The 27,534-nt window shown below is 39.2% G+C and overlaps 1 protein-coding gene across 2 annotated transcripts in view; it reads left to right on the forward strand.

The window, feature by feature from the left end:
- NKAIN3 (sodium/potassium transporting ATPase interacting 3) overlaps window positions 1–27,534 on the forward strand; it is a 399,276-nt gene that overhangs the window by 176,491 nt on the left and 195,251 nt on the right. For both annotated transcript variants that reach the window (XM_074882038.1, XM_074882049.1), the window contains exons 2-3: window positions 15,517–15,654; window positions 24,816–24,896. In XM_074882038.1, coding sequence (XP_074738139.1) covers window positions 15,517–15,654; window positions 24,816–24,896 — 219 coding nt within the window. The remainder of the gene's footprint in view (window positions 1–15,516; window positions 15,655–24,815; window positions 24,897–27,534) is intronic.

Below are 27,534 nucleotides of genomic sequence, written 5' to 3' on the forward strand. Positions count from 1 at the left end.
AAATCTTGTACATTGAAATCTATTATACTGCATGACTTCAGACCACTCTCTCTCTTCCCATTTCCTTGCATAGCCTTGCTGAGCACCTCTAGATAATTAGGGATAATTAATTATCTCTAGCCTTTGAACAGCATTGGTGTATTTCTTGACATTCTGGTAGCTCCCCTGCTTTCCTCAACCTGATTGTTCTGTTCCAAACCTTTTGAGAGACAATTGACAAGTTTGGGTATGTCTGTTTGTTGGCTGAGTTTAGGAGTGGACAAAAGAGCTGCTGAAGAAGGTTTGACTGATGAGATAAATAGAGAGAACACTGCTGAGATAAATGAAGAGCTACACTGAATATCACTAGCTATCTTCTTTTTGTAGTGTATACTGAAATACCAGCAGTGGGGCTAGCAGAGGGTGGCAGGAATTATGAAGGTAAACGGAGATAATTGCTGCATCTGTAGTTTGCAGAGACAAGGCTAGATAAACTTTTTCAAAACACTACAGGCCAACTGCTAAATCAGTGTTGTTTGTCAATGAGAGGTCGTTCAAGGGAGGAAAAGAAGAAGCTGGAGGATTAAATGGAAATAACAAGACAAACGGAAATCACTGAGAGATTAAGATCTGTTAAAATTAGACTAGAAATATTAAGATTAAACAATTCAACACATCTTATGAAAGAGTTCCAAATATATTACATATGAAGAACTTTTTCAGTTCTTTATGTATACCTTTGAGTTTCAAAATGGTACTAAAAATTATCATCCCTACTTCTAAATACTTGGTTTTCATTCAGATCATAATTCATCCCTCTCTTCCTTATGAACTATGGATTACCAGTTAGTGACAAGAAACAGTTGATATGTTTTCGTTTACCAAATGAAAATGGGTGTTTCCACTGGAAAAGGAACAAATATCTAGGAGAATTCTGGCTACGCATGTTCAGGAAAAGTGAATTCAAGGTGAAGCAGGTGAGGTATATTTCTGTTTGAAACACAGTGCTTTGAAATGGCATTTGAGAAAGTGTGGTGGGATCAAAACAGTTTAGATACAACCTAAACAATTCTTAAAAGGACTGATAGAGTGGAATTCATTTTGGTATCAGGGAACTGGCTTAGATGATCCAAAAGACATCTTTTAGTCCTCTGTAGCTTTATCACAATCAACCTTGCAACATTTTGCAGGAAGACTCACCAATCAGTGGCTTTACAAAGAGTCCTGCACTCAGCGTAAGAAACCATCCTTATGGCAGGGCACTTTCATGTTTAGGACCTTCTTCTGCATAGTCTACGTAGTGTTCTATGCTTCTGTTGACAGCTTTCTAGTAAACCGCATGTGTAGTTATATATATACTTTGAGAATTTAAATCTCCATTCAATGTGAGGATGCTACAAAATCACAGAAATCAATGGAAATTTTGGGGTTTTATTTCTAGAAGAGAACGGCCACATCTTACAATACATGTAAAAGAGCAGGATTTAAAGCAGGATATTGCTAATTTGTCACCCACCTTTAACTACAGTAATGTTCTTCCATGTTTCAGAATAACCTCAGACCTCCCATTGTTCTTATATGTCTAAATGAGACATAAATGCCCTTTTAGCCTACCAATCTGTGCGCTATATACGTGTCATGCCCTATTTAGGAGAATCGGGGTCTGCTCATATGTGATTAAGCTTACTTCCCTGCCCTATGAATTTGTTGAAATGGCACACTGAGTACATTTTTGCAGCCAGATTACATTGAACCCTGCTTTTTACATTCACTTTAAGTGCTCTTTAGCATTCTTATTTCTAAAGTAGCAAAGTAACAGGATTGACATGTCAGCCACTAACACTAATGGGCATTAACACAGTACCTTTCTCTTCCCAGTTCTCCAATAAACCTATAATTCATATTTCAATGAATTTAGCACTCGCTCTGCTCTTGTTCTTTTCATGTAGGATATATTGGATAATGTGGGGCCTGAGCATGATGTAATAGTATGGGGTGCAGAATGTGCTGGTTTTGACTGGGATGGAGTTAATTTTCTTCACAGTAGCTAGTATGGGGCTATGTTTTGGATTTGTGCTGGAAAAGGTGTTGATAGCACAGGGATGTTTTAGTTACTGCTGATCAGTGCTCACACAGAGTCAAAGCCTTTTCTGCTTCTCATCCCACCAGCAAGTAGACTGGGGGTGCACAAGAAGTTGGGAGGGGACACAGCTGGGACAGCTGACCCCAACTGACCAAAGGGATACCCCAGACCATATGACATCATGATCAGCATATAAAGCTGGGGAAGAAGAAGGAAGGGGGGGGACATTCTGAGTGGTGCCATTTGTCTTTCCAACTAACTGTTATGCGTGGTGGAGCCCTGCTTTCCTGGAGATGGCTGAGCACCTGCCTGCCAATGGGAAGTGGCAAATGAATTTCTTGCTTTGCTTTGCTTGAATGGGTGGCTTTTGCTTTACCTATTAAACTGTCTTTATCTCAACCTATGAGTTTTCTCACTTTTACGCTTCCAGTTCTCTCCCCATCCCATCAGTGCAGAGTGAGCCAGTGGCTGTGTGGGGCTTAGTTGCCAGCTGGGGTTAAACCACAACAGAGAGACAACGCATTAAGCTTTGTAAAATATATCCCCCTATTGGAAGTTATTCATACAATAAACTTTGCTGATGAATTACTTTAGATAGCACAAGGTCAAAATAATTTGACATGCTGCTATTCAATCCTATCCTTTTCTTTAACTTAGTGGGAGAGGTTAGAAAAAGAAAAGAAACAGTTGCCCTACTTTTTGTTAATAGCAGGTGGCAAGAGGATGTTCATGGGATGCTGTATATGTGTCCAGGCTGCATGATCAGATATTTGATATTAGAGTATGGTACTTGAAAGAGAAAAAAAAGATTTAGTGCAAAGGGCATTTCACATAGAACTATTGGTGGCTCACATTCGGACAGTTACCCGGATCCATAGGAATTAGCAGATGTAACCTGGTATATACCAGTACAGATCCTGCATTATGCTTTGAGAGGTTGCAAGATGTCAGCATACAGCAGGCAGAACTGCTGGAAGCATTAGATATTCTTGATCATACAGAAGAATGAACAAAGAGGCAGCTTTGTATTTAATATTTTTCAATAATGGGCTTGGATGTCTGCTTTACATCTTGCTGCCTTAGGTTCAGTTGGTTCGGTTACTTTGGTTTACCATGCTAACAACAGTGTAAATAGACTTGCTCAATTATGTCATGAACAGTCTCACTTGACTTGCCTCAAAAGGGTGAGCTGGGCTCTTTGTGGGGATGAGACTGAGCTCTGAAGGGGAAAGAAAAAGACAACAGTAAAGAAGATTGTTGAAGAGTTTCAGGGTAATTTGATACTCACTAAATTTAGTCTCATCAAAGAAAAAAAAGCAACAGCCTTTTCAGCACGTGAAAGTAGCAAGTGCATCCTCTGTCCTCACCACAACCATTCTTCTTGGCCAAATAACTCATGAGGTGGAGGGATGTTGTTGCTATGCTGTAAACAGAGAAGGACTTGTCTCTATTTTATATGGCAACATGAAATGATCCAGTGTGAGAGTTTTCTCATCGAACCCATATGGCATGAAGAAGTCAAAGGATCCACAATTGTTTCTAGTATGCTTGAACTTGTCATTTGATAACAAATGAATGAACTGCAATGCAGGGATCAATTTAGATGCGTTGTTAGACTTCTGAGCCAGTGATAAACTCCTTGTTTTTTCTTTGTGCGTCTGGTGAATCTAAGAAGATGCAGGCTCTCGTTCTTCTATTTTTGCATAGCTGGAACTTGAGAGAAGTTTTCTGGGGAAAGAAAGGAAAAGTTATTCAGGCAGACATCTGAATTCTTCCCTGCTGTGGAAATAGGCTCTATGCTGTGGCTCAAATTAGGGGTAGAAGGCAGCACATGATTTTTATTACTTTGGTGGTGATTTACAATATACTGCCTCTTTGGAACCAGAAATTAAACCCTAACAGTAGATGCACCATCCTGTGGGAAACCTTATGTTTCACAAGATCTGGCTTGAGTCAATTTGATGTTTTATGCCAAGGCTCATATCAATTTGACTTGGTTAAACTCAGACCTTGAATGAACTGTGCAACTTATCCAGCTCCTTGTGAACTCTGATCATGTGTCTTCCTTAGTCGTGGAAGGAAAGTTCCATCTGGTTTAATTTCTATCTTCTTCTGGAGCCCACATTAAAACCCAGGGTTCATAGGGCATTAAAGAGTCCTTGATGTATTTCGTAAGAGTAGTGAGTTGTTCTTTGGCCAGAAGGAGCACACCATTCATCTACTAGAGGCTCTAAATACTGTTTTATCTGTTTACCTTACAGGGATTTCAATTCATCTCGTGCCTTGCAGTCTGGGTGCCCATCTCAGCCTCTCTCCCTTCACATGCTCACAGTCTGTCTGTTCATGCTGGGGATGGGTTGGGTACAGATCCTGCAGCAAGTGTTTCCAGCTTTATCTTTTTCTCTCTTTTTTCTCCTTTTTTGTATGGATACCATAATCATCAGAATCTAGGAGAGATCTAGGGCTGTCAGCATCACTGTTATCAAGTGCTGGCATCACCAGTTACTTCACTGCCTTACCAACTATGCCTTGGGAATTCAAAATAGTAATAAACATGTTCATTTCTCAGTATTGTTAGCCAGTAAGTGCTTTACTCCATCATTAGTTAAGCAGCAATTGAGGTAGCCTGTGAAGGTACATAGATTTACTGGATGCATTCAGATGTGCAAATAAATGAAAAAAACCAACCTCACAATTATGAGAATTTAGAATTTGAAGATATGAAGGGATATAATGGTGTGGCAAATAAAAGCTTTCTTTTGGATTAAAGCCACCACATACACAGCTTGGTATAATTACAAAGAAGACAAATTTTAATTTGCTTTCCCCTTTTCTCTAGTATCTTTTGATGTGGACTTTATAATTCATAATAAGATAGAAATCTTTAAAGATCTTTAACCTATAACCATCTCTTACACCATCTTTTGCTGTATGTGTGCTGGCATTTAAATGAAACAACCAAGGGAGTCTTAAATGCCGTTATAAGCATGTTCATTCCAGCTGTTTGCAGGATCGCATAGGTCAACCAGCCAAGGGGCTTGACTTTAGTGTTTTGGGATCAGTTACAGCTTCATTGGAGAGTTGAAATTCAATCTTGAATCATTGTGCTGTAACGAGTTGGTGCTACGGGGTTTTATTACAATACTTGGTTTCTTCCCTATCATGGCTACCCATAGACTGTAACTGCATTTTTATAGTGTCTGCTTGGTACAGATGTAGCAGTCAGCCTTGGGTATATCACACTGGCACCTGCAGTGTTCTGGGAAGTGAGACTATTTGATGCCATTGTTTATATCACTATAGTCAGGCAACCCTGCAGAATAAATATTAACAGACTCTTCCTTCCATGCTGTTGAGATTCTTAAATAATTTACTTTTGCCTTTTTGAGCCATTTCCCACAGCCTTGATGCAGACACAGGTCCTTTTGACTTCCACAGGAGTTTTGTCTGAGCCAAAACTGGAAGCTCGTCCTCAGTTTGGTGAAAGTATGCAACACCCTCACATGAAATCCATCACTCAAAAACTTCCTGCACATCACTAATGTAGCTGCAAGGCTTTAGTAGTACACATAATTAGGAAAACATTTTTCCTTTAAGAATTAACCTTTGGTTTGTGCCTGTCTGATAATGTTAAATAGTGATATTAAGTATATATATATTTGTTAAGTTGTGGAGAAAATGAGGTAATGAAGAGAACCCTTTCAGCATCTTATAATTACATTTATAGGTTTCTAAGATCTGGCATTTACTAGCTCTCCTTATTATACTATGGACCACATTCTCAGATGAAATCAACTTCTTTGCCAGTCATTTACTGGTGGCTGGTTCTAAGACATTAGTACAGTGTATTGGCTTTCAGAAATAATTGAACATATACTGATCACTACTTACCTGACTTTTTCCTTAGTCAGTTAGTGACAAACTGCTGGTAAAGTATTTATGAGTGACACTTTTTTTTTTTTTTAATCAGAAAAAAGACTGAATTATTTTGCTAAAATATCTCTTCTGCAATATTATGTGCTATCACTGCCATCATCCTCCAATGAACTCTTACACTAAAGCGCTACAAGAATGGTGGAAAGGCCATTACCTAGTTCTGAATATTTTCCATGGGTTGAATGGTGGAATATGAGTAACAGTCACTGTTGAAAGGCAACTGACTCTCTTAAAAGGACTTTTTTTTCATACCTGCCTTTCTTTTATTTGTTTTTATGCTTCAGCCTTCAATAACCTTGGCTACTAGTATTTTATTGAGCTCTTCCGGCATATATATTTCTTTTGCATTATATTTTATCCAGTCTTACAGCTACCCAAGTGACAGCCAATTACCTGTCTATCTGACCAACACTGCAAAGGCACTTTTGATATTAGATCATCGGGTTTTTTCTCTTCTTTGAAAATTACTTGTCAGATTGCTAGCAGTTTCTCTTTTGGTCCATGAAACTGAACTTAACTATAAACTTTAGTGATTTACTCAGAACCTTCCTTGAAATTCAATAACCTTCATGCCACATAATCTTATAAATGTATTTAGTGAGCTGTTATAAGGGATTATCATCTTAAAATCCCCCAAAAGCTAGTATTTCACCTAGACAAGTGAATTCAGATCATTAAAAATCTAATGGGAATCTCCTCTGTGGTCAGATGATTGCTTTAACTGTCACCAAAGGTATAAAGAAGTGATTTAAGTCAAATTTTAGCATTTCATTGTGACACAGACTACACTCATCTTTGGTTATGAAGCCTCTATTGAAAGGTGTTAAGTCACAGGTAAGGAAGCTGTAACCTTTAGCTGAGGGACAGTAACTTCCTGAATAACATTCTTCAGCCAAGAGCGATCATCTGACACCACCCTTCCACTTCAGATTTAAATGTTCTCTGCTCCATTACAAGCCTTGCATTTCTCTCATGTTAAATCTTATGTTCCTTCTTACTGAAGTCAAGCCTGTCAGTAAAATTCTGACATTACAGCGAGAGTATAAAATTTTTATAAAAAGTGGTATATGCTTTACCAGTGTTTGACACAACTAATTTTTTTTTTTTTTAACCTTCTTGCTTCACCTGTTAGTTTTCTGTTAGAAATTCTGGATTCTAGCATTTGGTAAGTCGACCTTTTACTCTCCAATGCTGGGGTTTTATCCAGAATAATTTAGTAGCTTTTTGATGTCTTCTTTTCTTAAATTAGAAAGTGCATATTCTCCAAAATAATGTAAAAGTATGCTGTGACCGCTGTGCATTTGCCCCAAAGTTTTACAAAAATGTTTTCTCTGTGGAGCATGTGTCAAGAAAAGGGAAATACATGCCTAAGAGTGGTGGAATGTGAAAACAGGGTTTTAAGTCAAATGTGGCTAGTGCTAAAAATGACCTTGATCATAAAGGTCTTCTATATTCCAGACAAGTAGCCAGGCTACAAGGTGGCATAAGCGATTCGCACTGCTCCTCTCCTGCCTCAGCATTGCCCTCTTCCTTGTGCTGGTGTGTAGCTTTTCAGGGGTGCACAGCAGTCTGGGTAAAAAAGGGAAGGAAGGAAGGAAGGAAGGAAGGAAGGAAGGAAGGAAGGAAGGAAGGAAGGAAGGAAGGAAGGAAGGAAGGAAGGAAGGAAGGAAGGAAGGAAGGAAGGAAGGAAGGAAGGAAGGAAGGAAGGAAGGAAGGAAGGAAGGAAGGAAGGAAGGAAGGAAGGAAGGAAGGAAGGAAGGAAGGAAGGAAGGAAGGAAGAGGGGATGGGATGGGATGGGATGGGATGGGATGGGATGGGATGGGATGGGATGGGATGGGAGATGAGTTGGGAGGGAAAGGTGAGTACACTGCTGAGCTCAGTGAAGGTGACCTGGGGCTTCAGAACAGAGGGCACTTAAATCTTCAGGTGGAGTTTCCTGGAGGAGGCTTGGGAACCAGTTCAGTTTTTAAAATTTTCATCTACCAAACTGGACTGAACTGTCTGTAATTAAGTGTGGCATATTGAAAACTAGTGGTAATGGTGAAAGGAGCAACAGTCCTCAGAGATTCCCCATGTCCAGGAAACTTTCTGAAGTCACAGGTTAAATTAATGGCCATAAGATGAAGCACAGAGTTTTGGAGAAAACATTTTTGTCCTTAGGAACAGTAGTTAGTATGGATGATGAGCTGTGCCCTGGCACTTCTCCTGTGATAATTATTAGCAGCATCAGCCAACTCTGAGTCTTACATGTATAATTCAAATGTTTCAGATAATTCCTGACTTGAACTTAGAATATGAATGCTCTGGAATGTAATTTTTAGATTCACCATTTTTTGTATACTATTTTCATTTTTGAAAGCTGGGGAGGCAGTGTCCATTTGGGAAGTCACAATAATTTATTTTTTTTTCCTACTTTAAAATTGTTTTTATTTCAAAACTATATAGTTTTACAGCTCTGCAATTATTAAGTATTTAATTTTATGATTGCTGTTAGATCACTTGAATACAAGTTTGTTAGATATAGAATAGATACTTTTCTTGTTATTATAATTTCTAGGCTTTGTCTTACATGACAAATTGAAGCAGCTTTTTAATATCAAATACAGGGTAGATTTTACTTTCCCAATTTTGCAAACTCAGTAATTTGTAAGGTATCAAATTTGCAGATATTTCTATATATCATTACCCTTTTATTTTTATATTAAGTAATTTTATGCTTTTATATTTATAGCAAGCCAACTCTAGGTCTTTTCTTGTCTAAAATGATCTGTTACAAATGAAACCTCTTTTTCTTGGTCCAGTGAGTCCTTCTGTTATGGATGTAGATCTATTTATTCATCTCAAACTAATTTATAAAAGCTTTTTCAATAAACTATAAAACTGACTGTTATCCATGAGGTTTCTGACAGAAGAGAAAACTGAGTTTTTTACACTCATTTTGGAAAGTTGACTTTGTAAGTCTGCTGTGGTTTCTCATCACTCAGACAACTTCTGATATGTATTTTGAAGTATAATAGGACCTGAGCATTTAAAAGAGGGGTTTACTCTATAGGGGGCATTTGTTGAAGTCTGCCCTCAAAAATGCTTTTTGATCTCTCTGTTCAGTGGGACCATCTTGATGATTCCTTTCTGTAGATTCTATGCAGCATTGCTGATTGCTGCCTCACCTTTTATTTTGTTCCTCCTTCATCATAAGCAGCTAATGGGCATTAATGCTACAGCTGCCCTATTTCTTCTGTTCAGGGTGTTCCAGGTGTGCTGCACATCTGGTTGATCTATCTAGGAGGAGAAGCTCGAAATTCAGACAGATTAGCTCAGCAGAACATTTTCCTGCTCTTAACACAAAAGGGCTTCAGCATGGCCAGAAAAGAAAGTTCAGCCTCTGTGACTTTTAATGCAGTCTAGTGTTGCAGCTTAGTACCTTCTCCTTGCACTCTGCAGAAAGAGGGACATGGGGAATGTTTGATAGACTTACTTAGTGAAACAGAGAGGTAAAAGAACAAGACAAATGTGGCACATCTTCATTAAGTGATCTGATACAGTCCCACTAGAGCATTTCACTGCTAGTCCTAGTCTCCTGAGTTGTGCACTTTACATTACAAGATTGTCGGTGCTGATGATGACTAAATAACAAAGCACTCCCTTGGCAGCAGTAATAAGAAATATTATGTCTCCTTTTCCAAGTGTTGTTATCATAAGAAAATGTTATTTCCTATCAACTTTGATAGATTTTTATGAGTTCTCATGAAAATTTTTCACACAACTGGACATAGCTTTCACTAAAAACAGACCCCCAGTATTTAATCTGCCAGAACTGAAACCCTCCTCTTTTATTTGCAAGAAAGGTTTGGGTTTTCATTCCATTTTTAATCATTAAAAAACAATATCAAACAACAATTTATGATGACACTCCCAAACTTTGTTGTCTTAGTTATCACAAGTAGTGGAGGTGCCAGACTCTGTCAACACGTGTGTGTTGGGAAAGTCATATCGAGCATACCCCATTTCTCCAGCCTCAAGCTCCTCTGCTCCTCTAAGCTGATATCTGTCTTATCATCAAAATGTTTTTGGTGAAACATTTCAAAGTACTCACATGCACATAACTTCAAGTGAAACTATCTGTCACAGTGTCTGCTCCTTTCTGACTGCACCATGTGGCACAGGTTAGTCTGGTGGCCACTTGTGGCTACTGATATTTTGGATCTGTGCAAACACAAATAGTACTGGCTCTTCATAGCCGTGCAAAACCAGTCTGTAATTGTGCACAGGTACCTGTCTCCCTCCCTTTATTCTGATGATTTCTGTGCAGTGAATTACCTGAATCACAGACTGGGTTAGGGACTGCTTTTATTCATTTGCACAGAGCTAAAAACTCTGTGGCCTTCACCTCTGTTTGGGGACTCTGTTGGGTGAAATACTAGACATAAGAGCAGTAGCACTTACATGCCTTCTCTATGCAGTGCATATTGCTCATGGTATAAAAAACCCCAGAACTTAATGTTTCCTCTGCCATTATCGTGAATTATTAGGTTTTTAACTTCTATCTGTGCTGTCTGCAAGAGGATTTTATAATTTAGAAGAGAGTAGCAATTTGAGCAGGATAGACATGCCTCCTACGTCTTTCTTTTCTTTGGATTTTTTTTCCCCCCACTAAAGTATTCTGTGGGCTTTTGGGATGAGACAACTCTGTGTTGGCAACACGAGCGAAATAAATGAGACTTAGCTGCACAGGAAAGTCTCACTGCATAGCCCAATGGTGAAAGCATTTGTTAGTGGGGAAGGAATGGTGCTATATGTTTGGCGTCCTGCTCTTGGGATTCCTTCAGTAGTTTACATGCTGTCACTGTGTATAAAATAGAGCCCTGCAGGCAAGAAATACAAGCAACTCTCCCAGTCCCAGATAACTGCCATAAGCAGTAGGCTGTAGACTCATGTTTCTGCTTGTGCTCTTTTTGACTCACTAAATACAAATTTTTATTTTTTGGCCAGTGACATGTCTTCAAGGAGAAGCTCTCCCCCTTGGTATCCTAATGGATAGGTGTAGGACAAATCCAGTTGGAGGCCGGTCACGAGTGGTGTCCCCCAGGGCTCGGTTTTGGGGCCACGCCTGTTTAATGTCTTTATTGATGATCTGGACGAAGGGATCGAGTGCACCCTCAGTAAGTTTGCAGACGACACCAAGTTGGGTGGGAGTGTTGATCTGCTCGAGGGTAGGGAGGCTCTGCAGAGAGACCTGGACAGGCTGGAGCGATGGGCTAAGGCCAACTGTAGGAGTTTCAATAAGGCCAAATGCCGGGTGCTGCAATTCGGCCACAACAACCCCCAGCAGCGCTACAGGCTTGGGGAGGAGTGGCTGGAGAGCTGCCAGTCAGAGAGGGACCTGGGGGTGTTGATTGACAGCCAACTAAACATGAGCCAGCAGTGTGGCCAGGTGGCCAGGAAGGCCAATGGCATCCTGGCTTGTATCAGAAATAGCATGACCAGCAGGGACAGGGAAGTGATCTTGCCCCTGTACTTGGCACTGGTGAGGCCGCACCTCGATTCCTGTGTTCAGTTTTGGGCCCCTCACTACAAAAAGGACATTGAATTACTCGAGCGTGTCCAGAGAAGGGCAACGAAGCTGGTGCAGGGTCTGGAGCACATGTCGTACGAGGAGTGGCTGAGGGAACTGGGGTTGTTTAGTCTGGAGAAGAGGAGGCTGAGGGGAGACCTCATTGCCCTCTACAGCTGTCTGAAAGGAGGTTGCAGAGAGCTGGGGATGAGCCTCTTTAACCAAGTAACAAGCGATAGGACAAGAGGTAATGGCCTCAAGTTGCGCCAGGGAAGGTTTAGACTAGATGTCAAGAAGTATTTCTTTACAGAACAGGTTATTAGGCAGTGGAATGGATTGCCCAGGGAGGTGGTGGAGTCCCCATCCCTGGAGGTGTTTAAGAGTAGGGTCGACATAGCGCTGAGAGATATGGTGTAGATGGGAACTGGCAGTGTTAGGTTAATGGTTGGACTAGATGATCTTCAAGGTCCTTTCCAACCTAGTTGATTCTGTGATTCTGTGATTCTGTGACATGAGGAATGGATGCCTCAGTAAGCAGCAGGAGAGGAAATTGAACCTTATTTCTCTGTGTTTGTGGTGGGTGCCTTTACCACAGTAAACTATAACAAGTCTATTTTTTATGTATGTGTATGTCTATCTACGGTTCATATACACATTTGTACAATCATCTGTGGGAGGATACTTGTGGCCACTGTGCTATTTTGTAGGAGCCCAGTCCTGCTAGGTGTGCTTGGCAGATATCAAGGAGGTACACATGAAGGCAAATTTTGTGTCTGATCCAGTTTAAGCATGAACTGAGTACCAAGCCTGTTAAGATGGTGCTGTTGGTAAAGTGCAGTGGCTGTGTTCGTTGATGTTGCAGTACTATGCCTTCCAGGCATTTAAGGTGCTGATCTACATGGCTCTGAAAATTGCTCCTAAAGACCAGTTTAAGAAAAGAAAATGTACTAAATTGCTTCATTCATATCTGTGCTGAGGAGTTAATATCTGTGCTGCAGGCTTTTGTCTTTCAGACAGCTCTTGGTGTTTCAACACTACATAAAATGTCTAAGGACAGCCATCTCTTGCAGCGAACCTTCTGTGTGAAATGAATTTCGTCCATATCCACTCTGGCCAAGACCTATGCTCTCTACACCAGCAATTTCACACGTGCCTGGGGAAGAAGCCAGGCAGTGGCATGCCACTGTGGGTGCTAGTGAGCTGTTAGAATCCTCTGTCATGTTAACTGGGCTCATTGTGACCGGCGGGCTTCCCAGACAGTTCACCCATGCCCAGGGACCATTTTGAGTAGGTAGGTATGTAGTTTGCACATGGCTTCCCTGTTTCAGAGCCAAGGACACTTTACTGGAGGCAATCCTAAACCAGCTGCCTGCAGTTCTGGAAGCATTATAGGACACACTCAATTTATTAGTGCAGGTGAAGGCCTAGGCTACATGAAGATTTCAATGAATGTCAGGGCAGAGGTGGCTGATAAGCAGATTCCAGTCTGATTTGGCAACTCCATCCTCTGCTTGCTTGGTCATGTTGAGGCTCCAGGAAGAAGACACATTATCTCTGAAAACTGGTGGTCTGTGAATTATTTAGGTGCCTTGCTGACCCTGGCAGATCTCTTCTTGTAGTGCTGGGAATGAAACCGGCTCTGGCTCTGGTCGTGGATGTCATAAATGTCTTCCTATGTGATACAGGACAGAACTCTTGGTATGTTGGTGCTAATACCAGAAGCTGAGTTCTACCTGTGCCAAAGAGTTTTTGATACTCTCTATCATCTCACACATGGGATTTTGGGCACCCTTGTACTGTACTGTGTGATGTACCCTGTGGTTTAGCGAAGCTACAGGCAGGGGTATTCCCAAATGTGAGGTCACCTGAATTGCCTGAGGAAGTTCATTAGAGAGTGGTAGAAAAAGCAAGTGATTCAGAGGTGTCACTAGTGAAGTCCCATCTAGGCCATTATTGTGATGCTCGTAAGTCTGCTACAAGGTGAAGACATTATGAGAATGACATCAGTGTCACTGTTGTGTACCAGTTAGGATGCCCACATACATCCAGGAAGGGGACAACCATACCATTAGGCACTGAAATTCTGTCTGAGGTCCATGTAAATATGTCATTTTCTGGATTTGTCATTAACTTATGTAGTTCTTTTCCATATCTGGGGAAGAAAACAAATTGTTGATCCAGATGGTCAATACCTTAAAAGAAGAGAGTGCAGAGTGTGAAAAAAGCAAAGTAGATAGCCAATGCCACATAAGCCAATGGCTTCACTCACATGGGAGGGGTGTTCCCTCTGAGATTTTCCCTTACCTTCAGCATGAAAAGGTTAAGATAGGAATATTTTACATGTCCAAGAGAATAACATCATTTTAACATTGTCTGCTGTGTGATAATTTTTCATTTATACATACTGGGCCAGATGTTTAGCTGATAAAAGTCAGTGTAACTTCACAGATTGCAGAGGAGCTGCATCAAGTTGATGATTCAACCTTTGTTCATTTAATTGTTTAGATTTATCATATTTATTAACCTCAGCATAGAGAATGTAGTTTTTATGACTGGTATAAGGGATGATTTTTGGACAGAAAAGATGCATTCTGCTCTGAGGGACACCTAGACCCGTCTTGTAAGTGAGGAGAATCTGGCCATTATGTGCAAAATGAAATGTTTTCTGTGAAATACCCACATATGATAGTACTTTGGTTGGTATTCATAGGGCCATGCTTACTCCATCTGTCTCAGTTATAAATATTTTAAGTGCATATTTCAGTAAATTTTAGGGTTTGTAACAATGTAGTAAAATCAAGTAGATGTGAAATAAATTCTAGCAAGCACAGAAACACACTTGTTTCTCAGTAGGATTTTGTTTAGCTCCTCAAAAATGTCTTGCTACGGATGGAGAAATATTGAAACAAGTTTAAACTTCAACAAGTGTGGTGCTAAAAAAGTTGATTTTTAGTATCTTTAGAACAATAGACTGGATTGTCAAAAATGAGTAGCAAATGTGTTTGCAGGAGAATTTTAATCTAGCTTTTTTGGGGGGTTTTGTTCAACATTCAGAAATGCAGAATTACCTAAGAACAACATGCTGATGCAAGGATGAAGGTTGATGCTTTTTAGCTTCCTCCACTTCCACACACAACTAAATCCACTCCTGAAATGCCATGAGGACAGTGGGAAGAGAGCAATTAGGCTGCTACCGTGTCTGATTTGCGCTTGCCCAAAGTAACCTAGAAGCTTTTGGCAGTGCACAGATAGCTCATTTGGCTGCTGGTTTTGAAGCTGCTTACTCTAAGGTCTTCCAACATTTTCTACAGCTTTTCACTCCCTGAACCTACCTCCATGCCTCAGGTAGCAAGGAGGTCCCAGCATTTTCCTGCATTAGGGAAGTCTCAAGAGCATACCCAATAGCCGCATCTGGGACTCCTCTGAGCCTCCTCTGCCCTTTTTGACCAAAATCTCTCCCCTTTAGGAATAAATCGAGGAACTTGCAGTCATGTCTAGTGGAGACTAAATCTAAGGAAAAAAAGACATGGGGAAGGGAGGGAGCATGATGATACTTCAGTAACAATGGCAAGGTTCTCATGGCTTTGCTCAATCTAGGTGAGCTTCTGACAACTTTTGTATTCAAATAAATATTGTCAAGCCTTAGAGTTTCCAGCATAAAAGAACAAAATAAAACGTGTCTGCATTTGTTTTGTAGAGGCATTTTTGTATTATATGAGGGTTTTACAAATATTTTCTTAACATTTTTTCCGAGTGCTTTTTCATTAGAAGATCTGTATGTTGACTAGTAGCTATCTTCAGGTATCAGTGTACTAACAATGATGACAAAGGCTACATGCTGGAACTGTAGTTTCAGAATTTTGCCATACTTTTCTCTGGTGAAGCCTGGTGCAAATAACAAAATGTGAAGTGTTTTGTCTCACCCATAATTAAAAGTGGATGTTCTGTTTATGTGTTTTCTTACAGCTGGCAGCATTAGAGAGACAGATCTTTGACTTCCTTGGTTTCCAATGGGCTCCTATCCTTGGCAATTTCCTACAAATAATAGTTGTCATTTTGGGTTTGTTTGGAACCATCCAATTTAGGCCTCGATATATAGTTGTGGTAAGTCTCATTTATTATCTTTTTTTTTTTTTTTTTTTTTTGCAATTGGTTTTAAAGCCTGTCATATTACAAAGCAGAATTTTCTTGGTTTCAAAATGCTAGATGTTATTATTGTAGAAACTTTACAGGTCTCCATGTCTTTTTGCAAATTTAAGACTACTGAGTGGCATTTCTGAGATTTTGGAAGCTATCAAAAATGGGTAACCTAAAGTGCTGCCAAAATTATGACTGTGATACAAGTCCTTAGTAAGATTCTGTAAAGAATTAAATACCTAGATGGGTCATGGGAACGTCTATAATTAAACTGTGCATAAATGAAGAAAAGAAATACAAATTATTGTTCTCTTTGCAATAGACAAGCAGAATTCAGGCATTTAAAAAAAATTGTAATGGTCAAGTTATATTTAGCTACATCTTCCTCTTAAAAAGGGAGAAGCAAGGATTGATAAATTGTAAATTGTCTCTGATGCTTGTGACTTGAAGCTTCACAAATTTTTTTCACATGTTCTCAACATAGCCAGGAATAGAAAAAACTTTCAAAACTGTGAAGGAAACTGCCAACAAAAAATATCCCTTTTCCGCCCCCACAGTCTCTCTCTCCTGAATGGATGAATATTATGTCTTTGCCTGGCAGTGTCTGTAATTCGAACATTTCAGTTGTGTTGTCAGTAATGGATTTTAAGAGGCTAAAGGTATTTTTTTTTCTCACAAAAGAGTGAAATATATGTCTACTGAGGAAAATTCATTAAACAAATACTTAAAAAGCTTCATCTTTTCTAGTCAAGCCTGAAATCCTGTAATTCTTTGTCATGTCTTAAAAAGTGAACAGAAAGTACACCCAAGTTCTTTATACTCAAATTAGCTAAGCTTCACAAGCAGACTGTAAGTAAATGAAAATGGATTGATGTAAATAATAGTACTGTTATCTATTACCTGTGGCTGGAGAACTGGGCAACAGTGTATATACATCCATATATTGATGACTCACCTTTCTGCTTCATGTGCTCCATATTATACATAAGATACCAGAAGCAAGGGAGGGTAAACATCTGTAAAATTATGTAGGAAATTCGTGTCTGAAGTGCAACACCACAAAATCTCTTGCCCCTCAGGTTCAGCACTGCTGTTCAGTGGTAGAAGCTCTGCTTTAGTTTTCAAATGAAACACAACAGATGTTGACTGTTTCTATATCTTTTCCAACGTAAATGAACATTTCAGACTATATTAGAGTTTTTTTAAAGTAGAGATAGAAAACTTGCAATTAAAGAAAGAAACACCTCAACGAGATACTTTATCCTCAGATTTAATTGAACTCACATTCTGATTTAACTTTAAGCACATATTTAAGAGCTCAAGCTATAGTAGGTGCAAATACTCACTACTTGGGAAGATCAAGATGAACATAAGGTTCCCAGTGAAGTGGGAATATTTGAGCCAAATCCTGAAGTCTGAAGAGTGAAAGTACACAAGTTGTCTGGAACCAGCCTCACAGCTCAACACCAGCAGAAGGAGGTGGCCTTGCATGCTTCCCTGTTCCCACTGTTCTTCTCCCTAGCTGACTCCTTATCCAAACCCTCTCCACCAATTCTGACAGCAGTTAACTGGACCCTTCAGTAAGCCAGTTCCACTCCTAAACCATCAGGAAAACAAACCTAGCAAAAAGTGGAGAGTTTTTTGCTAGATTGGTGAGCTGAATCCAGTCTGTGAGGTTCCCAACGGCTGCCAGGGCTAGCGTAAGGCAGGGATTGGGGCAGTGCGGAGGAGGAGGGGAAAGAAGGAGATGCAAGACTTCCCTTGTTGTTAGCTACAAACTTGTCAGTTCAGCCTCTTGTCTAGCTTCATCCTCAGGCTAAATTCAGTGAATACCTCAAGCCAGCATAAGCAATAATCCTTCCTTTGCTCAGCTGCTACCTTCAGTCCCTGTGCTATTCCTTCGCTTGCACCAGCACAAGCATCAGTTCAGCCACTTGATAAACTATCAAGCCAGAACAGATCAAGCTGAAAAGCAACCATTTTCTTTTTCAGTGTTAATTTAAGTGTAGGTCAGGTTTCTGACCTTTTTCGCTTGTTCCAGCAGAAGGGAGGAGGTGCGAGAGGGGAAACTGTAAGAAGTAGCCAGAGAAAGGGGAAAAGTGCATGGAGTCTTTCTGCAGCAGTGCAGGGTTACACCAACTGAGAGTGCTCATTGAGCTAAAGCCTGAGGATCTCCCAGGCCATACCTAACACATGCTTCCCAGAAGCTGTGCTTCCTAGGGCTGTCCCAACCACAGCTGGGCTTTGCCAACTGTCCTCGGAAGCCCTAGAGGAGTCAGTGGTACAGACACCAAGGCCACTACCAGTGCCAGCTCCAGGCTGTTTTCACTAAGGCCAAAGGAAATCCAAAAGCACCTCTCCCAAGGAAGGACATAGACTGCCTCCCTGCTTGTGAAACCCTTTAAAAACACCATCCATCTGTTACAGAGGTAAACTTTTACTGCTGGCTTCAAATATAAAGTCTGTTTAATGCAAATCTTCAGTAGGGTCCTGAATTTCAGTATTACTTAAACACTACCCAGTCTCTGAGCAGTGAATTGGGCTCCAAATTCATTGAGAAGCTTCATGGGCTTCCCAGACCATAGCTGCACCTTCAGCCACATCTAAGCCCCTGGATATGTTAGTGGTTGGTGTCCACATTAGAGCGAGAATTTGGTACTGTGGCTTTGGCAAAAGAAACATGTTGACTCATGCTTTTATGTACTTTGCTGAAGCTTCTGGTTTAGATTAAGCTAAATCCAGTTTAACTGGAAAAGTAACCAAATTCTTCAAGAAATATATGCTTAGTATCAATTGTCTTTCCCTTAAGACTTCCCTGGAAGTCAGCTTTGCTAGTGCAGGATGATCCCATTGGAATATAAAAAAATGAAATAAACAGAGAATCATGTCGGATACAACAGTTTACTTCTGTAAACTGTCAACACAAAATTGATCTGGCACATGTGGGTGCAAATTGTCCCCATGGTATTCTATCATACACTGGTAGGGATCTTGACTTAAGCTGATGAGCTCTAGGGTCCTTGGTTCGACATCAAGCGAACATTTTAATCTATCTTCTGTGTGATGAAGGCTGTGCCTGAAGGTTTCTCTGACAAGAGGAGTTACACAGAATCTTTCACTTTGCCATCCTATGCTGCATATGTCATGTTCTCTCCGCTCAAAATTTAACATACAGCAGGAACGGGTAAGTGAATAAATGTATTACATGTAGGGCCATAACTTGAAGCACATCTATACTGCAGTCAAATATGAGAGTAGTTCTGCAGACACAACTGAGCAGGCTTTTGCTGCAGGTACCTAAAGTCAAGAACCTCAGTGAGGGCTGCAATAGAAGCTGGATAAACACAACACCAGTTCGATGCTTCTGACTCTTCCACTGTCGTTGAATCCAGGCTAGATAATTTATCACAAACACTTAATGATTACATAAGCTGCAGTTATTTCTTTGACAGCAGCATAAGCATAGCCACTGTAGGTTAAAAGTCTGAATAAAGAAATGAGTTTTTCTTCTTAGTTTAAGTGATATAAAATCTGATCTGAGAGCTTTCTACCAAAAAACTGCCCTACCTTCTAAGAGCTTCCATGCAATGGCTGAGTCATAAAGCATCTCTGTTGAATGCAATTGTCATTCCAAGTAGATAAAGGTAGTGGCTTATGTTCTCTGTCTACGGTCCTTCAGATACAGGACTATAAGGATGGTGATTCTGAAATAAATCTGGAATTTCACTTGCTCATATGTAAAATTCTGAGTCCTCAGAGCTTAGGAAACAGAGAGAGAGGGAGCAATAGCATTAACTCCAAGTGTCCTAATTAGTTTAAATCCAATAATTATTTCTAATAGTTTTTATATTAATTAATAATTTAGATCAATTTTTGTGAGTAATTTGTCCTGTCACTAAGCGGATGTGCTATTTTCAGTACTTGAATATTTTGTGGCTGAATTATGTCAGTGGAAAGTTCCCAGGGGACATGGAAGTGCAGAGCTGATTCCTCATTTTTCCCATATTAGCTCATTTGAAACTTACCCAAACATTTGCAAAGAAGAAAAAAACAGCTAAATTTCAATTCTAACTATGCTGTAACACACCTGTCACACATCTCCAGAGCTCTGCTGTGATCCATTTCCCTGTGCATGCTTTTGCTTTTTTAATAGAACTTGCTATCACCAGCAAGATTTTCAGGCTGTTAAAATTGATTAAAGCTGATGACAGGATACTTGTTAAGGTTGTTTTTTTTTCCCTACTTCTGATATGGGACTTCAAAAGCCTTCTGAACAATGAGTCATGTAGCTAAAATGGCACAAACCTGGCCCAAAGCTGAACATAAATGTATTAATGAACAGTGAGAGATGAAAATAATACACTTAAATAGGGGGAATATAAGGTGGAAATCTCTGCTTTACTTGCCTTAATTTATTCTATTAAACACTATGATATATAGACAATGTGTACACCTGAAAAGCCAGGAGGCAGTTTCTTAAAAAAAACAAAAGCAGAAGAAAGGCTATACTGGGTACCTTACACAGTATTCAAACAAATGTTATACAGACACTCAAAACACATGTGAAATATTTAGGCATCTAAAATTACTTCTTAAATATCCTTTCTGGTAAGTCATGAGTTGCCACTGTTCTGTCATGTTAATTTATGCCACTTCCTTTGTCATCTTTCACAAATATGACTAAGTAGGGCTCTGCAAGTAGTGATGCCTCTGAGGCACAGCCAGGTATTACAGAGGGGTGATCTGATGACTCAGTAGTTGCTGCCTTTCCCTTGAAGTCCCCGAGCCAACATTCATTTCCCCTACTGCCAAGACACTGTCAGAGGAGATGCTGCACTTCAGATTAAATACACACTTGAGATAGTTTATTCATTAAAGCTACATTTATCCCACAATACTTGTAATATTCAAAGTTAGTAATTTCCCTTTTCTGTCTTACCTTTCAGTTTAAGAAGCCATCCTTTGCATTTTTCCTTAACCCTTTCTTTTTATGACGTTGTGTCCATCTAATACCAATGATTTAACTCTAGAAATGGTTGTATTTCACTGATTTATGAAAAGTATCTCTGCATTAGTTTCAATATGACCTGTAGGTCAAAAGAGGTATAGAAATATCACTATTGTAGAGAGGCTGGCATTAAGAAAGAGGATCTGAAAGGAACCTACTGGGTTGGACAATAATTTAATAGACATCTAACCTCCAAGGTTTAGGTAGTACTCTCTCCATATAGCTTATAAGACTCCAAATGCTTCCTCACACCACATAGTATATGAATCTTAGTGTAAAAGACCAAATACAAGAAAATATACAGTGCATCATGAGGAGAAGTCAGCAAATATTATTACCAGTGTCCTAGGTCCTTCCAGCAGAAGGAATCTGTTAGACAAAAATATCCAGGTGATTTTTAAGTAGTGCATCATATGGGGTATAAAATAAAAACCCAACTCTTCTTATGGATTCAACCTGTGTGGAAAATTTCCTTCTCCATGCCAGATACAGTGAGGGTTGTGATGCTGAGCATGAGGCCCACAGAGCTGGGGGGGCACTGACTGTGGCTGGCCAAAGAACTGGGGCAGGAATCGCTGGGTGTGGGATGTATGAGTGAGCTGGCACAGCAGGACGGTCAGGGTTGTAGTGTTCAGGACACAGGGTGGGAAAGGTTGAATAGCAGGTCAGGTTAGGTGAGGTGTCTTGGGAGGGAAATGATCCCTGAGGATCAGTGTGGACCTGATGTGTCAGACTCTCAACACTCCTTCGCTGACAGCAAATGTCTGCCAGCGTGCATGACATGTCCCTTCCCACAGAGGATGACAGCTCGGGACTGCAGGCAGTTTCTCTGCTAGCAAAAAGGAGACGTCTTCCTCATGGATCTAAAAGTTACGCCTCTCTTAGTGACCCAAGCAGGTGTTAGTGGGATGCCACATAATGGAATATTGTTACAATTTTTTTTTTTAAACCTTGAAGGTATATACATATAAATTTACACACATACACATAATGTTCAGAAAGTATTACAAATTTTTCAGGAAGAAACACTCAAAAATTAAGAAAAGCTGTTATTAAAGCCCTCCTGTGCAATCTTAATGTGATCCTTTTATGTATTTGCAGTTTTGAACTGTGCAGATGTATACCAATTTTTTTCTAGGGACAATGGAAAGGACAGACATTTAGGGGGTTTCTGTAATCGCAGCTAGAGAATAGAAACTTGATTTGCAGAAAACAGAAAACATGGGAAGAATGAGGCATGTGACAGCAAGAATAAAAGGATTGCTTTTGTTGTGAAAGCTGTGCTGGGTGGCTGAGTTTTATCTCTGCTCTCAAGCACCGAAACCTTTTTTGACACAAAGCGAGTCACTTAAATCAAACTTCTCACAGGCTTTGTTTTCCCCTTGCATTCTGGGCTCTTGTCTTGAGACTTTGTGGTCTGATTTGCACAAATGCTGAATGCTCAGCCACAGGGAGCTGAACACAGGGCTTATAAAGCACTGTATAACCTCAAGTGTTTTGAAAAATGAAGTCTTAAGCATCTCAAGTTGGATGCCTATAATGTATGAATACTTCTGAATGTAATCTCTGCATGTATCAGAACATCATTTGCATTCTGAGAGCTGTATCATTCCCTTATAACATAAAATAAATTAGTTAATGTTTGTGCAGCTCTCACACATTACAGCGATGAGCATCTTAGAAAATCTCATGAGGAAATTTATATTCTGTCATCAGAGCAGGGTCTGAACAACAAAGAGAAATGAAGTATTGAGTTAGCTGTCCATAAAATGTATTAAGGGAGCTATGGTCTTTTAAAATAAAAATATACTTATGATCATTTAATTAATGTTTGCATTGTATTGCACATCCACAAAATAAATAAATTAAGATGGCATATATAACCAGAATTCTGACCTTTCCTAATTTGCTTTCTTGCTTTTGCTGTCTTAAAACTTTTCTTTTAATGTAGTCTTCCATGAGTACCTATGACAGTATACAAGGGAAAAATCTGCTACTTGCATATCCAAAAAGTTGTGTTATCAAATATGGACAACAGCTTTCTTTTAAAAATTATATAGTACTAATTACTGAATATGTAATTATTATGTTCTTAAAGTAAATGGATCTTAAATTTATATTCCTGCAGTTCAGTGAGAATGTAGGAGGAGCCTCTCCATACACAGCAGATGGGTTTCAAGGTGCACACCTGCTTTAGACCTGCACTTCTTTTTCATTAATCCTCACAGTGGATAAGGAACTGAAGAGGTCCTGACTGTGTAAAACAGCCTAGCTTGGCCTGGGAAAGCATGTTTAGACAGTTTTTACCTGCGTGTTTCAGAGTTGTCACTGGTGTCCATGGAACAGAATGAGGCCATTAACAGATCTGGCATGGCCTGGCAGATTAAGTAGGTTTCCTGTTGCTGTGATAACAGGTTTCATTCATGGACAAATAAAAATTTTTCTTAAAAAGAGGAATTCTGAATATTCTGAAATCTGCTTTTGACATGCAACTGGTCTTGTAGTGAGTGTTCATTAATTTTGAACAATCTGCACCTGATGTTCTGAGGAGATATGTTGGAAAATCAGGAGCTTATGATGAGTCAATACAAAGTCAGCAAATGTGGTAAAATGTGATATCCTCTTACTAGTTAATCTTATGAATAGTACAGACTTTATACTGCTCACAGACCACAGCAGAGATGTCTATTTTATAATTACCCAGCCTTCAGTTGCCACACTGCCCCTCTCTATAAGCCAGAGGAAATGGCCCAAGAGTGTTACTCTCACTTTGTTTATTAATGATCTACTTCTTTTGCTATAGCCATCTCCAAAGAGCCTAAGTACCTCATAAGAAAATAAATTAAAGCAACTAACCTGTTTGGTGTACAGAAAGGACTGTATGCCTGTGGGGTTAATCAAAGGGTGGAAAAATTGAACTGTCTTCACCTGAGCCTTTCATTATACATCACATGGAGGGGAAGGAAGAGGGGAACATAACCCAAAACTGCCTAAGGAAGCCAATCTGATGGCACCTGTGCAATAGAATGGGCTCCAGCATATTGTAGATTAGGGTGTTGAGCTTTACTGAGTATATTGAAGCAAAAAAATAGCATTATTAGCCTCACCTGCTCACAGCTAATTAAACTTGCAGAGGCACTTAGCAGCCCTTCTCCACTGTGAAAGTTCAAAGTGCGTAAGTGTAAAGTAGTGCTGCATTTTTCAGGTGGGTGTAGCTCTAGTGTGGCTGGGCGTGCAGGCAGCCTGCCAGACTGAAATGCTTCTGAGGTGTACTTCTTGGACAGTTAACTGGGCATAGCTCACAGTCATATGTAGATAAACAGTGCATCTGTAAGGAAATAGTGCTAGTCAATTATGCTGATAATTAAGATGCAAAAGATGATTTAAGGTAGACAAATTAATTTCCCATTCATGCTGTGGGTGGAGCATGAGTTCAGTCTTGATCTAGGGTAGGACACCAGGGAACCCAGAAGAGTTATGGATACATTCGCAAGTGAAGGGTGCATTGTAGGATTGGATTTGTGGCTATAAAGGCTGGAGAAGTAGTGAGCTATTTTTAACGTAATGAAAATACCTTTTACTGAAAGACTCATAAGAGATCAGATTTAGCCTTTACCTGTTTGTTTTTGAAAAATATGCAAATATCAGATTAATAGATCTTCTGTTTTATTTGATGGTGGTTTTTTCTTCTGCCTTTTTTCATAATAGTTAATTTTTTTTTATAATATTTCCTTATTTAAATTACTGTGCTATTCTGGAACCTCCATTAACAGAGCTAAATCACAATTTATGAATGACTCACAGCTGCCCCAAAACCAGTGTTTAAGTCAGCATTTTGGACTTAATTGACATCAGTAGGACAGTGTAAAACTATAAAGAATAAATCTGTTTTATTGGTATGTATTTAAAGCAGCAATGAATATTGGATTTGTAATTTCCTATGGTTCTTAAGGGACTTCTGCAGGGAGAACGCCTTTTCTGAACTCTCTGTGCTTGGCTGTTCCCAGAAGAACAATGTGTATTGATACCAGTTTTGTTATTATTGATCTGCTCAGTATAAAATCCTTGCATCTTCACATTTTATTTTTCTCTTTTTGCTTTCATCTGGCTCTGTGTTTAGTACACGGTGTGGACTGCCCTGTGGGTCACCTGGAATGTTTTCATTATCTGCTTCTATTTGGAAGTAGGCGGACTTTCTAAGGTAGGTCACTTATCCTTCTTCAAGCTTATGGAAGGGTGTTTTAAGAGCAGGACTCTCATATTTTAAAAGGCTGGAACCATAGAGGAAAAATGTGGTTGTCTGAACATACAGTTTGATCTTCAGAATTCCCCTCCAATGAGAACTCCAGTGTTTGAACTAGTGTCTGACAGTAAATAGTCATGGGTTTGAAGTACCTAAATGCAATGAATCTGAATTACAGTTGCATTCTGAAGTACCATCTGGGGTTGGGGGGAAGGTTTTTCGGTGGAAAATTTCAGGTTCTTTTTAATTGTTGAAAAACTGACAATGTCCTTATGTTGAGTTTTCAAGTTTGTATGGAAAGCGTATCTGAATTTCTGAGACTGCTTTGAAAGCAGCTGACAAAAATTACTAAAAAGGTTAATGTGATAACTTGTTGATCAAATTGGTCTCATGGTGAGAATGTTAATTCTTTATAAAAAAGAACAAATGTCAAAGGATGATTTTTTTGCATCTGAATAAAACTTTCCTTTACATGGCACTCAGTACTCAAGGTCATCAATTCCTTATTCAAACCTCTGATTAGATGAGAAAGGTTTGCTGGATGTGTCGAGGTACATGTTGTGTTTGTACGCTTATGTTAGCACAGGTTGTATTTAGCACTGTACCTACAGTGAGTTCCATACAACAGCTGCTGGGTTTTATCCTACCATTAGACATAGATGATATTGTTCTTTGTTTACCACATTCAGACTTAAATGATTCCAGGCACAGTATGACCATAGTGCATGGTGATCCTGGTATTATTAATAGAATAAATGTCCCTATTACTGGTTGTAGATTCAGTGATAGGAACTGCATCACTGTTAATTTATGCAATGCTTTTAGAGAATTGTGAACTCCACTCAGTTCAGATAGGAACATTTGTGAGCTACATACTTTTTTTTTTTGTTCAACATTAAAACTCCTAGCTTTTGGCTGGCAACAAACAGAGAACTGGTGAAACTGATTTAATAAGAAATAAAATTTAACTTACTCAGTAAAAAATCCATTAAAATTAAAGCTTTCAGTGATAGATTGCTTTGGTGGTAAAATTCCATAATGAAAAGCTACAACAGTTTATTTTTTCTCCAAATATGATGTAGTTCACCAGAAGTCATAGCCTTGATGAGGAAATTGGTGCACTTCATAGACAATCAAAATAAATGATCGTATCGGTATATTCTGACTTAAAAATCTATTAGATGAACAGAAGAGCAACACATGGAAGTGATGAATGCCCAAAGTAATTGTTCATTTTCACTATACATAGAGTTTGTATTTTTTAAATCAGTTGTGATGACTGTTTTTTATAGTGACTATTGTATTTTTATAAGTAACTAGTGTTTTTATCTAAGTGCCTAGGAAGTGAAGCAAAACTTTTAGTCTGACCCCTGAGTTTGTGAAAATCTGAGTTTTCTTTCCATTGATTGCAAAGAGTTCTGATGATATCTTTAGTGTAAGGGGATTGTAAAACCAGCAGCTATGAATTGAAATCTTGTATCTTCCAGTTTCACCACTGTGTTTCACTTTTAGGGGTTCTTACTTAACGTATATGACAAATCACAATGCAGGGAAGTAGTAGCACAGATATTATTCAACAGTTGAGAAAAATCCCTTTTATTAGTATGTACTTTGGTTGATCTCAGAATTTTGGTGGAATTTTTATCTTGTGGTTTATAACTCTAACATTTGAAAAGTAGTTTCTCAACAAGGTGATACACAAACTTATTTCCATGGAAGTTAACTGCTCTTGTATAGATTACATCAAAGGCACCAGTATCAGCACAAAGATAGTAATGCTAGAATAAAGAATTTTGTTCAGTAAAAGATGGAACTTGGTGTTTATTTAATGCTGTTTCTGAAAACTATGCTAGAAATGATGTGGTCATCAAGAGACTGAGGTCTTTTTGCACCATATGCATAAAATCCTTGGTATTTACAAACTGATGGGTATTTGACACTGACTTAATTAGGACCCACATTTTACCCAACATGCTAGTTTAAAAATTTCATCATTGCTTTCCATGAATATGTTCCTGTGCTGTCAGGCATGATAGAAAGGTGCTGTTATCAAGGTAGGTTAGTCTGGTTGGCAAATCAACCACCATCAGAAGCTTTTCAAGGATGGCTATTTTCTGAGCATTGAAATCTCAGCAGGGAATATTCACCTTTTTTTTGTTATTGTTCTATTTTTCCATTTAAAGAAAAGGTTTTGCTTCTGAAATGAATGAAAATGGATTATAAAATTTTTAACTTCTGTTGACATACTAATAAGGGAAAATTATGATGCTGTCTGGTAGATGACTGATTTCTGTTGGTTTGCTTGTTTTCAAGCACCATCAAGTTTATATTTGTTCTGACCAGAATCAGACTTAGCTGTTGCTTGAAGTCCTGTGAAGTTAATAAGTCTTCAGTTATGAATACTATCAGAAAATATAACTTGGTGCAATATTAAATGGTAATTTTAATTCAATGTCTTCACATGGAGTACATGTACAATATGGACAGAATTTTCAAATGTCCTAATAGAAACCCCCTGCTGCTGAAATTTTGCTCAGATCTTATTCTTGTGGCAGAAAATATGATCTCCTTTGAATATTCTCTGTTTGAATTCTGC

Source organism: Strix uralensis, chromosome 1 (assembly GCF_047716275.1).
Source record: "Strix uralensis isolate ZFMK-TIS-50842 chromosome 1, bStrUra1, whole genome shotgun sequence".
Lineage (NCBI taxonomy): Eukaryota > Metazoa > Chordata > Aves > Strigiformes > Strigidae > Strix > Strix uralensis.